Raw genomic sequence first — 13,173 nt, forward strand, 5'->3', positions numbered from 1 at the left:
CATTGGACTTCAAATTATTTATACAAGGTGGCCACTCATTCCTGACTTTTTCATTATTTGCCTGATAGGCTAGCCATTCCTACTTGGAATTTTCTCCCTTATGTTCGGAATCTGATAAGGTATTTTTAATTTAATCATTCCTTATTGTTTTATAGGCCTACGGTATGACTGAAGTCGCTCCGTCATTAGGTTCCAATGTCATCGTGACCTGCAAAGATGTGGACAGTGGCAAATATGAACTGGCCAAACAAATAAAATGAACAATATATACATTGGAATTTTCAATACCAGAGTTTTCCCTAATTTTCCTGAATGAGTGACAACCATGTAATGTAGTGTTCACAAGACAAAAATGTAATAAAAAGTCTTGTGGGTTGCATGATGACAATTAAATTAATGCATAAAATGTTTTTAGATTGATCTTAAAAAAAAAAATATTTACTTATGATCACCTTATAACCAAAGGTTACCTAATCTGTCTTAAAGAAGACTATACATTTCTATTATAAATAGAAGTTTTCTTACATTACCAATGCACAATGTGACTTATTTTCATCACGCAGTGTCAAGACAACTATGATTCTACATAAAATAGACTTTGGCAAGCACAATTCAAGAAACTCTAATCCAAATTATTTTTCTAGCTTCTCTGAGTACTTTTCTTTTTTGGTTTCATGATCCACATCCTGCTGAAACCAATCCCAATTAATCATGAGTCTATTTTATGTTAGAGGGCAGAGGGGCTGCAGTGGATAATCAAGCATTACTGAAGCTTGGACTATAAAAACAATTATCCCTACTAAAGTACATCAATGACGCACTAGCAAGGTATAAAAACATACGTATTTACTCACGTAATTCCTGAACTTGCATAAACACTGCAGCCCTGTTTCAGAGATGAAGAAATGGCCATTTTTATTGTTATGCACACTTTTACAATACAACAGTATTGTTTTCATCTACTCACAGCACATATTCCTCCATCAAAACATTGATAATAGGGAAAGTTTACCAAAGAGAACTTCCATCACCAAAACCAAATTCAAAGCTGCCACACGACAGATCTACATACCAAATGTAAAGCACAAAAGCTAGATTCATAAAATCAAAATTTTATCAAAACCTTTTCAAACCTACGGGAGATTGGGAAATGAAAGTGTGCTTACGCTCTGGCAGCCCTGCTCCCGTCACCCCTTAGAGAGAACCTCCTCCTTGGCCGTGGGACTGTCCTTCCAGTCACGTCTGTCTGGTACACAGATATCAACTCCCCTATAACCGAGAATATAGAGATTTAAGATACTAATAGAAATATTAAGGAAAATCTATTATTAGCCACTTTACAATGAACATTAGACATTTTAACAATTATACTTCCCTGTCAAATAGATTAAGCTGATTTTAAATAGGCATGTATTCACAAACAACTTTCAATAACAAATACAACATTTTTGTTCAAAAGATCTTTGATTTAAAGACTCAATATAACATTTAATATTGGAGTAGTAGTTTTAGGGGAGGCAACCAAAAACTGAGGTCATTTGCACCATTAGGGATGGACAGAAAAGACTGAAAGGTTGAGAGAACCCTGGCATAGGCATTAGCCTACTCTTAATGAAAGGCGCCAAGGGGCTGCAGCTTAACATCCTATTCGACGGATGACGTACTCACTCAAAGTGCCCTCCACAAAATACCTCAAGTAGGGGTTGGGATACCACTGAAAAATATCTGCCAACTCCAGGATTCAAACCTGGGCCCTCTGGGTGGGCAGCCAATATCTAAAGCTCCACACGATCCCAACCCCTTTTAATATTGGAACAAGCTGTATCATTTGATAATATCAGGTTCATTTAATAACTGGCAATGAAAATTTAAAACAATAAAATTTATTAACTTAACCTCTGTCATATAAATAGTTCCCTCGAAATGATATTGGTATTTAAATTACTTCATTTAATCAATCCATGCATACTAAGTACCTTGAGAAGATTTTAATATAATAGGACTTCTTACTCAATCATAAAAATTGTGTTGGAAATGCGGGATTCATTTTACAATAAAAGAGAATGCTCTGAGTATCAATCTCTAGGCCAACTTACGCTGGTGAATGTTGCATAAGTACACGACATGAGGAAGTTCATCAACAAGACAGATGCCTAACGTTCCTGTAGCATTAAGCGGTTTTGTGCGCTTAATGTTGAGCGTTTGAACCCACTCTCCTGATCCAACCTCAAATACATCCACATGTGTTTCACTAAATACAAGCAGGTGACCATCACAGCAACCTTGAAAAAATGAGAAGAAAGAAAATTTAATCAATGGCGTTGAGTAATATCCACATATGGAGGAAGATGTCACAAATTCTGATTAATTTGATTCACAAAGTGCAAAATGAATAGGATAAGAACTTACTGACAGCTTGAGGCACAGCAGGATACATTATTTCTCTGTCACGTGATTTACGTCCCTGAGAATCAACATAAACTCCAAGAGTTTGGAACACTAGAAGGAATTCTCCGTGAGGAAGTTCAATGGCACGCAAGGCATCAACAGCACTATATGATAAGAATCCTAACAACTGGTTGTCTGGATGTACTAACACTGAAAATGACAATTAAAACATTTGAGTTGCTATACACATTTTATAGTTTTAAAAAAATACTCATTTTTTCAACTTAATAAGGGAAACATATTTTGGTTCGAACAAGTGTGGCATGTACCCACAATTGACGAGAAATATTACACTCAGAGGGTCCAAAGGCAAGACAGAAGTGATAAAACATTGCTGACTCTGTAGTGCTCTCTTTTCTATGATTTTCAAAATGACAGTGGATCTTACGTACAAGAAGTAGAGGTATCCACGTGAGCAACTTGACTACAAGTACATGTGTCGTTAAAAGGACTTATCTATGTCTGACAAAAATAGCAGTTTTCATTGTGATTATGTTGATACTTGGTTTTCCATTTATTAATCATAATTCCGTGGCCTATTACTAATAAGGTAAATTAAATAAAATTATGGAACATTTGGATATTAATTTGCTTTCATTTTCGGCAAATTAATGTATTCTTCGATTGAAATATCTTTCCTTTATCCCCCTCAGAAGTGTACAAGAGCAGTTTCACCGTATATTCACACTTAAATTTATAGTTTATACAGTATCAGAAAGGTCAAAAAAACACAGTAGCATATTCTAAACCTCAAAAAATTAATTTAAAATACAATGAAGTTAAACTAATTACATAAAATTGAGCATAATAAATACTTACATAGCGGTTGATGATCATCAACAATATTGTAAATGGTAAATCCAGATTGATATCCTATGCATAACCTTCCTTCACTAAAAATGGACAATGTCTGTGCCTGTACAGGTAGAAGTATTTCCCGTAATCTCTTGTGCCGTGCTTTTGTTCTTGTAATCTCATAAATTATCACCTGAGATGCATTCTGAAGCAGAGAAATCGTTATTACTATGATGACATTATTTTAACACAATATTAATAAAGATATATTGCTGGGATTCCTTGTAGATAGTTTTTTAGCCACATATTAATTGTATGTATATTTTTAAAAATGCACCCATTACGTGCTTGGATGCTTAAAAATATTAGGTTTGATACAGTAAAAGTTTGCAAACTTTTTTAAGAGTTCTCATTTAAGGATTTGCTTAAAACATCGATAATTATTCCATGGGATTGGCAAAAGATTTCAGAGAGAAATTTTTCACTCACCTGTCTTTTGATGGCAACGCAGAGGCAATATGGAGATAAAACTTTTGCTGATGCAGGAGATATTGAAGATGGCTGTCCTGGCGTAGAGAGAGGATTGGCAGCTGGTGGTGGTTCAGACAGATGTCCTATTGTAAATGTCATTGTACCTTTAGTTTCGGCAACCTTAATCCAGTCCACATCATCCCCATCCAGTGCCCTTACTGGCACCAGCCTGACATGCCTTTGTTTGCCAGAAACCACAACTAAAAGCTGCTCCTCGATGACATACTCCAACTGGTGAACTTTTTTGCCTTCTCCAACTCTTGCCATTTCTTAACAAAAATGATAATTTTAAAAATAAAATGGGCAATATTTTTTTTCACATAGAATAATAAATTTATTTTTCCAGCAGACAGTGCACAGTATTGAGAATGGATGACAGTATGTAACTACATGACTACCAGTTCATCAATACTTACCGCTTCTATCAAGATCCAAACAAAATAATCCCTCTTCTGTGCCAATGACTAGTCGATCAGAATCAATTATTGCTCCAGATAAAGCATTCTTAATGAATGCAAGTGTATTGTCTAGTAATTCCTTTGCTCTAAATATCTGTAATGCAATACATACATTACATGTTACATTAACTTCAGAGATTCGTTTTATCTAAAGTAATGCATTATTTAAACACCTCATTTGGCATAATTATAATATAAAATACAAATAAAATAATAAAAGAATGATTGGAGGAGGAATTCTTAATCTAAGTTTTTAACAGAAATAAATGAATCAAGATCAATACAAATGAATGACTCACAGTCCTATTAGGTAAATTATTCCTTTTGAGGATACGATGAAGCTCGCTCAATGCAACAACCCACTTCGTTTTCTCACTTTCTGTATCAGCTAACATCAATGTATGATTTTTCATCCCAGGGGGATCCATCAAAGAAGTTGTTATCTGAAAAGGAATTTCACAGTGAAAATATAGACATTATGACTATACTTTACTGATGATTGCAACAAGCAATCCTTAACTCTAACATCCTTTAAAAAGGTATATAATGATCAAAATTATTACAAACTAAGATCACATATTTCTCAAGTATTTCTCTTTGATAAGCAAAATCTGCAATTTGCAAGTGATAAGCAAAATAAGTACATTGAACAAATAAGAATCAAGTAATGATTCACAGTTTTCACACTGTAGGTATACAATTTTCAATCAGAGACAGCAACTAAGGAAAAATGATGCAGTGAAGTAACTCTCACTTCATGACATTATTAAAATTGTAATGCTTCTTTCCAGCAATAGCTGAGGAGCCTGGGAAGTCTTGAGACAAGAAAAAATCAATTTCCATTCAAAATTGTCAGTCACGTTACAAATGCAAATGCCGAGGAGGCTCATGGGAGATATTGGTGAAAAAAGGAAATGAGGGCATTCTGAGATAAATGGCAGCTTTGTGGAGAGATAATCAATCACCAGCTTATGAGGCAGTGATTAGCTTACCATAGCAGAGATGCAGATGTGACCTTTACTTACATATATTTAATTATATATACTTACATATATTTACTTATATATATTTAATGTCATCTTAAATGCAAAGGGTAATATTTCCCATTACAAGTCCAACCACAATTACCATAGTCACTACACAAGGACCTGCAATGACCAGCACCAACCATTTGTCAGGACACACAATACTGCCCATGGGCCCAAAGCAATGGGCTTAAGGTTATTCAATAGACTTCCCCATGAAATCAAATATGAAACAAAAGTACCTGTTTTCAAGAAAAAGCTGTTTAACCTCTTAAAAAATAATATGTTCTATTCTGTAAATGAATACATTGAATTGTCACTATGCGTCAATTCCGGCTTAAAAAATTGATATGTAATTATACTAGTGTATTGGTATGTATATGTGTATATATATATAAAGTGACCAAATATAAAGGGACCAATTTCAGTTTTCATTGACTCCAAATTTAAGAAAAAATACAGGTTAATAGTTTTTTGAAAGCCATCATGTCTTCAACTATGTAAACATACTTAATTTATAAGAATTGAAAATCCTGTACATATTTATTATTACCAAGTAATCTACCCATTAAGGTACGTTTTGGATGGACAGAGCTACAAAATAAATATTTTGGGACACCTATCGAAACCCAATCCAGTAACCTAATCTACATCAAGTGCCTCTTCATATCTGCGTACTTCCTCCCTTCATCCCGTCCAATATCCTTATCGTGTTCCTGCCCTTTCCTCGTTTGACTAGCATTCTCCCCTCTGGCACAGTCTTCAACATCCCACTGCCGATCAATATGCCTTTCATCCATTTTTCCTGCCTCCATAGGATTTCTCCCAACAAACCCCTCTCCTCGCCCAAGATACCTCGTACTTCTCCATTTGTTTTCCTTTCGGTCCATTTCACTTTCTCCATCCTATCCCACAACCACATTTCAGAAGCCTCCAATCTACGTCTATCATCCTGCTTCAGTGACCATGTTTCCTTGCCATACATAACTATGCTCTATATCAAAGTTTTAACAAGTCTTTTCTTAACATCCTTGCTCAACGTCCCCATCATCACCTCCCTCCTCCTCATGAGGGCCTCTTAGCCAAGTTCAATTCTTCTCCTTACGTCCCAACTACTTTGACCGTGTTTGTCCAAAACACTTCCGAGATAGGTAAATGGTTCCACTTGCTCTATCTTTTGCCCTCCTATTGTAATGTTTAGCTTAGCCTTTTTCTTTCTGGAAAATCGCATAATTTTTGTTTTAATAATATTGATTATCATCCCACTTCAATCGCGCTGAATTTCCAATTCTCTCAGCAATGCTTGCAATCCCATGGCTGACTGACTAACTAAAGTATGGTCATCAGCAAACCTATCTGATTTTACGAATTACCCGCCCACCTTCATTCCTACCTCCAGTTCTTCCCATGCCTCTTTAATCATTTCCTTTGCATACAGGTTGAACAGCAACGGTGATAATGGGCAACCCTGCCTTACACCTCTTCCTAACACTGCTCATCCAGACTCTCTGTTCCCCACTTGCACCTGAGTGGTCTGAGACCTGTAAGGTTGGGGACTAGCCTTCTGTCCCTCCAATCTATTCCTATCTTCTGCAATTAATCAAGAGATTTTCTCAATTCACTCTTCCAAACGCCTTTTTGAAATCTACGAAATAGGCAAATATGCTCTGATTATATTCTATATCCTCTCGATTAGTGATATGATTAATGCAATGATATCGCATATGTCTCTCCCCTTCCTAAACCCAAACTGATCATCCCTTGAGTAATCATTTGCGTTGCTCTCCATCCTTTTGTTGATGATTCTGAAAACCACTTAAGCTGCGAGGGAAATTTAACTTATTGTTCTGCAGTGGTCACATGATATAGCCTTTATCTTTTTGGAGTAAGAACTAACACTGGTCTCACTAAGTCTTCTGGCCATATTCCTTTCCCATAGATACTACTAATCAGTCCATATAGAATCTTCTTCGCGCATATCCGTAAACATTTCAGTACCGCAGGAATGTTGTCTACTCCAACGGCCTTATTTTGTTTCATCTCCCTTAATGCCCTTTCTATCTCATCATCGAGTATGCCTGGACGTAAGCCATCTTTATCTACGTCATGTTCCTTTTCTATGTCTAACCTTGTTGGCCTAAGTTCTTTACAGTTCATCTATATATTCCTTCCATCTCCCTTGGATCTTTTCTGTTTCAACTGTATCTTACCTGATTTATCTCTAACTGTTAGCTCAGATCTTTCATTCTTACTTCCCGCTAGTGATTTAACCTTGCTGTATAGCGCACCAATTTCACCTATCTTCTGTGCATAGCCAGAATATAATTCAACTGATACCGTTCCCAGCCACCAGGCATTTTCTATGTATACCTACGCCTTGCATGGTATCTAAACCAAGTGTCTGTGATGACTAACGCCTTTCTCCTAAAGAACTCAATTGCTTTCTCCTGGTGGATGTCCCTCGTGCCTAAACTCAAGTCTCCCACCTCAACACCATCTCTTCCTTCGCCTACTGTCGCATTCCAATCCCCCATCACTATTAAATGTTTCTGTGGAGGAAGACATGCGATTATGTCCTCTAACTGATCATTTTTCCTTATGGTACTTCTTCCTCCTTATGGTTGCTCTGTGGCATGTTTACCTGAGCAATGACCAAGTTCATCGGTTCTGCTTGTATCTTTACAAGTAGTATTATATTTGTAGCTTGTTCTTTATGTTTACTACATTTCTGCTACCTTTTTATTCAATATTATGGCAACCCCTTGTTGGCTCTCGTCCCTGCCACAGTATTCTATTCTATAACTATCTCACCTGGCATAAACCTAAAATATCTTTATTCCTATTCATATAGCCATATATATTTGATACACTAAGTATTTTCTCAAAGCAACTGCACCTTCGTACAAATAACAAATGAACTAAGAAGAGCCACTTAATACTTTTTCACAGAAAATGAAATTTATCTTTCTTTCTAAAGTACTGTTTCATAAATATCAATAAAAAAATTCATCCAACATTTTTCATGATCCAGACAAAAAATTTAGAATTATCTTATAACTTAATTCTTCATGTTTTTAAGAGAGTTGGTAAATAACAGAAAGAGAGAAGACAAAAAAGTCTTCAGTTCAAATACTCAAGACTAAGTCCATAGTTACTACATAAATACATACCATGAAACTAGACTATTAGAATGATTAAATTAATGAAATTTAGGAGTAAGGTCACAACTTCAATTTGCAGCACTTAACTATGAGTTTAATCATAGAGGAACCAAATTAAATATTTAGGTTTGGGCTATTACAGTAATTAAAATTTAACCTGTCTTTCTAGTTTAACCTGTCTAACTACTTATACTTTGCTTACATTTTAACAGAAAAAATCGGTATACAAAAGTGAATTCATCAGAAATAATAACTCTCAGAAGAAAAAGAAAAAGCTTACCCTGAAAATGCATGGAATGTCCTTCTTTGTGGCATGGATGACATCAGAATCTCGGACTGAACTGACAGAGAAGTCTTCATCCCTCATATCTAGCACCTGTGACACGTGCACTGAAGGCAAGGCATTTCGGTCTGGGGATATGTCATACAGAAACAACTTGAAGTCACAAACCACCACGAACTGGCGGATCCAACCTTTCTTCACTCCACCTGGTTTGGGCACCTTGACATAACCTTCATAAGCTGTACCTATGCCGCGGGTCGGGTCAATTCCCAGGGGACGTTTAGCTGCAGAAATATTTGAAATTGCCTTGAGCATACATAAACAGATGTTATGAGTAAAAAGAGTAAAATTAAAAACATTATATACACTTTATTCCGAAAATTATTTTTTGATTTTGGCTATGAAAGAGAAAAACAATATTTATTTCATAATAGATGAATGTCATTGTGTTGGTCAGGTATGTTCTTGAAAAACAATGAATAATGAATGAAAATCAAAATTAAAGTACAAACTTAGAATTAAGCCCCTTTAATCTAAGGTTTTCAATTATGTATTTTTCTTTCCCCTTTCAGTTTGATTTTTACCCATCATCCTAACAAAAGAACTACAGAGGATGAGTACCAGGCACAATGAGTGATTCACATAACATGCAAAAATTATTTTTTTTAAATTACTTGCTTAGCAAATAACATTATTCATAGTGAGTCATGAGGAGAGGGGGATTACTGGAGTCTGCATGTCTGCTGCTTCAGTTTGTGTTTAGAACTCATCCTGCTAGCAACTTAGTTTCAACAGAGATCCCACATTTTTCTTAACTTGTATTCAGATACATTATTCTTGATTTTTTGGGGCAAAGTTTAATAATAGTTAGTGCATAGTTTTAAAAATGTCCCACAAGAAAAAGCTGCAAGAAGACCATAAGATTATCAAAACTATTTAATTATACATAAATAAAATCATTGAAAAGTGAGAACATGAGCTTGGCTTATCTAACATGCACATATAATTAGTTGACATCAGCGATTTGCACTATTTTCAAGGACAAGATTAAGGAAATGGATGCTTCAAAAGAAGTAACAAAAATACTGGTGCAACAGTTATGTATGCTAAACAATGTTGAAAGGTTGCCTTTCATATGGATAAACTGAAAGAAATTATAGTGCACAAATTAACAAGAACATCATTTTTGAGAAGGCAAAAGTGATATTTGCTAATGAGAGGTTTAAAAGTAGAACTGGCATTCACAGCATTATTGGAAATGGTGAAGCAGTGAGCTCCTACTAAAAGGCAGAAGAGACCTCCACTGGTGACTGCAAGAATTACTACCAGTTATAAATGATTTCGATTCTTTTTTATCGAGAAATCTATTCGCATTCCAGGTTGGTAAATACAGGATAGAAGAAAAAATGAGGAATCATTCTCTGTTGCATCGTACATGAAGAAGCATCAATCACAGTAGCAAAGCAGTGGCTATGCACGCTAAAAATTGATTACATGATAAAACTGTGTCGCATTTTCTCAAAAAAAATTTTTTTACCGTTCGACAAAAATAAATGCCTCTTGACAGTTTTCTAGTAAATAAGAATTAGGAATGTCATAAATAATGAACTAATTATTTTGATTCTTTTATGCTTTCTACAAATTGAATTTACATTCCAGATTGGTTCATTCCACAATAGAATAAAAGATGAAGATAATCCATGATCCTTCACAATACATACATTAAATTCTTTTACCAACCTTGCATGTACCTTATTTTTTTCCGCATGGAATGCATTTTCATATTTTAACACTAAATCAAAGGGGAACAAATGTTTCTTCTTGTTTCAGGAGAAAGATTTCTGAATCAATTATGCTCCTTAAGCGAGGTTCCACTGTACATCCATAAATCACAAAGGTCCTTCCATTTGTCATAGTCATTTGTCATAGAGAACAGCACACAAACTTAATCCATGGCATTTTAAGCTCACAAGGAATCAGAGAGAACTTATTCTCTCAGAATGTATAAGGCTTGACTGAAAATATCTTTAAATAAAAATAAGAGACATTATTCTATAATGGTCACACCCCGGAAAAATCCCTAATCCAGTATCGTTTTGGTCCTGACAGTGCCAGATTAAATACTTGTATGCTCAACTGAATTTCATTAGGCATTTTTACAATGCATTTTCGAGGACTTAAATATTAACATGCATAATACTTGAAGCATAATAAAACAGATTCAATCCTAAAATGAGACTCACTCTGATCAGGAGGAACGGGGCATATTGGAGGCACCTTCTCACAACAACCAATGTGGCAGGCAAACCCACACACCTCGCAGACGACACCCTGTCGAGTGAGGCCGACCATGAGGGAGGTGCAGTGGGAGCACTTTGTGGGTGATGAGAAGGTTCGCACGAGGAACTGGTGGGCCTTGGGCTTGGGCTGCTGGTGATGGAGGAGGCCGATTTGGTGGTGATGGAAATGAGAGGCATTGGCCGGGGGTGGTGGTGGGGGTGAGAGAACCGGGTGCTGAGGATGGTGATGGTGGTGATGCTGGTGGTGCTGTTGCATCATGTGGTGCATGACTTGCTGCTGCTGCGAGGGTGGTGCAGGTGGGGGTGGAGCCTGGGGATGGGCGTGAGGGTGGTGGGGGTGTGGTGGGGGCTGGCCATGATGGTGCTGGTGGAGTTGGGTCATGTGGGCATGGGGCTGGTATCCTTGGTGTGCTGGAGGGTGGGATTTCCGCTCATGACCAGGAGGGGATCCATGCTCCTGCAGAGAAAACAGGTGCACAAGAATAAATAGCCATGCTGAATATTTCACAAAAATTTATAGCACTGCTTACTAACTGAGAAGATATAACTTTAATACCCATATTAAACGTCATGAAGTGCAAGGAACTAGCCATTTTGACACACCAGAAAACCTAGAAATTTTTGAAGACATTTTTCATGCCATATTCTTAGATAGAAATACTTTAAATGTTTTCATGAGCACAGGAATATTTCAAGAACCAATTATTTATCTTAAGAAGAAGCTTACTGAATGGCTTCCACCATAATAATTAGATAGAACACATAATTCCAAAGGCCATCATTACAGATCAATAAAACAATTTCAGAGTGTAAAAATCATTCTCCCTTGATTCTGACCCGGATCCCTCAATGTCCAGTCGAGTGCTTTAGCCAGTGAAGCTATTGAGGCTTCCTCTTAAACTCTGGAATTTTGGGGGCTTTAAAGGACATTGAGCCTTAAGTTACACAAATCTAGATATATTTTATTTTGAAATTTAGAAAAAATATATACAAATTGCACAAACTTTGGATTTATAACAATGTCTCATGCACATAAAAGCTTTTTAAATGATTAAATTATCTTACCACACTGATTTCAGATAAATTGGAGCGACTGCTGGCAAGAGAAGGTGCACGGTTATCCTCAATATCCCCTTCCTCACTCTCCACCGACCCAGAAGCATGTACATGTTGCAAAGCATGAGGGGCGGCAGTTGTAAGTGGAGAAACGGAAGATCCAGTGTGACCACCGATCGGCAACAGAGCAGGCGAGGCATTGGCAGTGGCAGTGGAATTAGCAGTGCTGTTGTTTCCAGTCTCTTTGAGAAAGTGGTCCAGGTATGACATTTGAGAAGATGGTCGAACATCCAGGACTGAAAATGTTAAAAACAAATCTATTATGAATGTGATTACATTGGGAAAAAATAAGACCCTCCAGTAACTGTAATGCAGTACATCACTCCAAAAGAAAAGAAGTGAAATTAGGAATTTCCAAGTGACTGACTAAATTACTGAGAAATATACACAAATGACTATTCATGTAAATGATGCAATCTTGCTAATCTAAAAGCAAAACAATGAACACATGATTTAAGTTTACATTTTGAAAAATGGGTAAAAAATGTCCAAGTGGTCGAAGAGCTGATATGATCTTTGTCATCATTTTAACAAGGAAATACGCCATTCAGTATAATTTTTCATAGCACATAAAATTTATTAGCTGGGATTTTTCACAAAGATAGTAAAATTTCAATAGTTGAATTTCAGAATATTTTTAAAATGTGTATGCGAAGGCAAAAATAGTCACAACAGAAGATTGCTTTGTATTTTCATCGACTTTTTAAGATATCTGCTAAGAACCATTATGACAGTAAAACACTCAAGAAATTGGGTGTGTACTATTTTGGTATGATTATTTCTTCACAACATATATATGTATTATCAGATGAACTCTCTTTCTGCAATAAGCCGACAAAGAAATTACACGTTTAAAAAATTACTTTCTTTAATGAAAAGAACTATAAATTAGAAAAGATAGGCTGAATTTAAGTAGGCCTTTAGCAATATACAGGAATACAATATACAGCAATATTTAGCAATATACTGTATAATTAATAAACATAATGTATCCAAAATAAATGAAACAATTGAAGGTTAATAAAATGCTTAAGTGGATTAAGAAAACAGAACCTC

General features: G+C 36.0%; 1 protein-coding gene across 1 annotated transcript in view; it reads right to left on the bottom strand.

The window, feature by feature from the left end:
* Window positions 1–13,173, bottom strand: part of gek (serine/threonine-protein kinase gek) — an 84,513-nt gene that overhangs the window by 16,800 nt on the left and 54,540 nt on the right. The window contains exons 20-29 of the mRNA XM_071594141.1: window positions 12,067–12,353; window positions 10,945–11,458; window positions 8,699–8,985; window positions 4,532–4,675; window positions 4,191–4,326; window positions 3,733–4,043; window positions 3,268–3,448; window positions 2,410–2,598; window positions 2,097–2,282; window positions 1,167–1,269 (exon numbers count right to left, since the gene is read on the bottom strand). Of these exons, the coding sequence (XP_071450242.1) occupies window positions 1,167–1,269; window positions 2,097–2,282; window positions 2,410–2,598; window positions 3,268–3,448; window positions 3,733–4,043; window positions 4,191–4,326; window positions 4,532–4,675; window positions 8,699–8,985; window positions 10,945–11,458; window positions 12,067–12,353 (2,338 nt within the window). The remainder of the gene's footprint in view (window positions 1–1,166; window positions 1,270–2,096; window positions 2,283–2,409; window positions 2,599–3,267; window positions 3,449–3,732; window positions 4,044–4,190; window positions 4,327–4,531; window positions 4,676–8,698; window positions 8,986–10,944; window positions 11,459–12,066; window positions 12,354–13,173) is intronic.

The sequence above is a fragment of the Hetaerina americana genome, unplaced genomic scaffold (genome assembly GCF_022747635.1).
Source record: "Hetaerina americana unplaced genomic scaffold, ioHetAmer1.1.p SCAF_6, whole genome shotgun sequence".
Taxonomy (NCBI): Eukaryota; Metazoa; Arthropoda; class Insecta; order Odonata; family Calopterygidae; genus Hetaerina; species Hetaerina americana.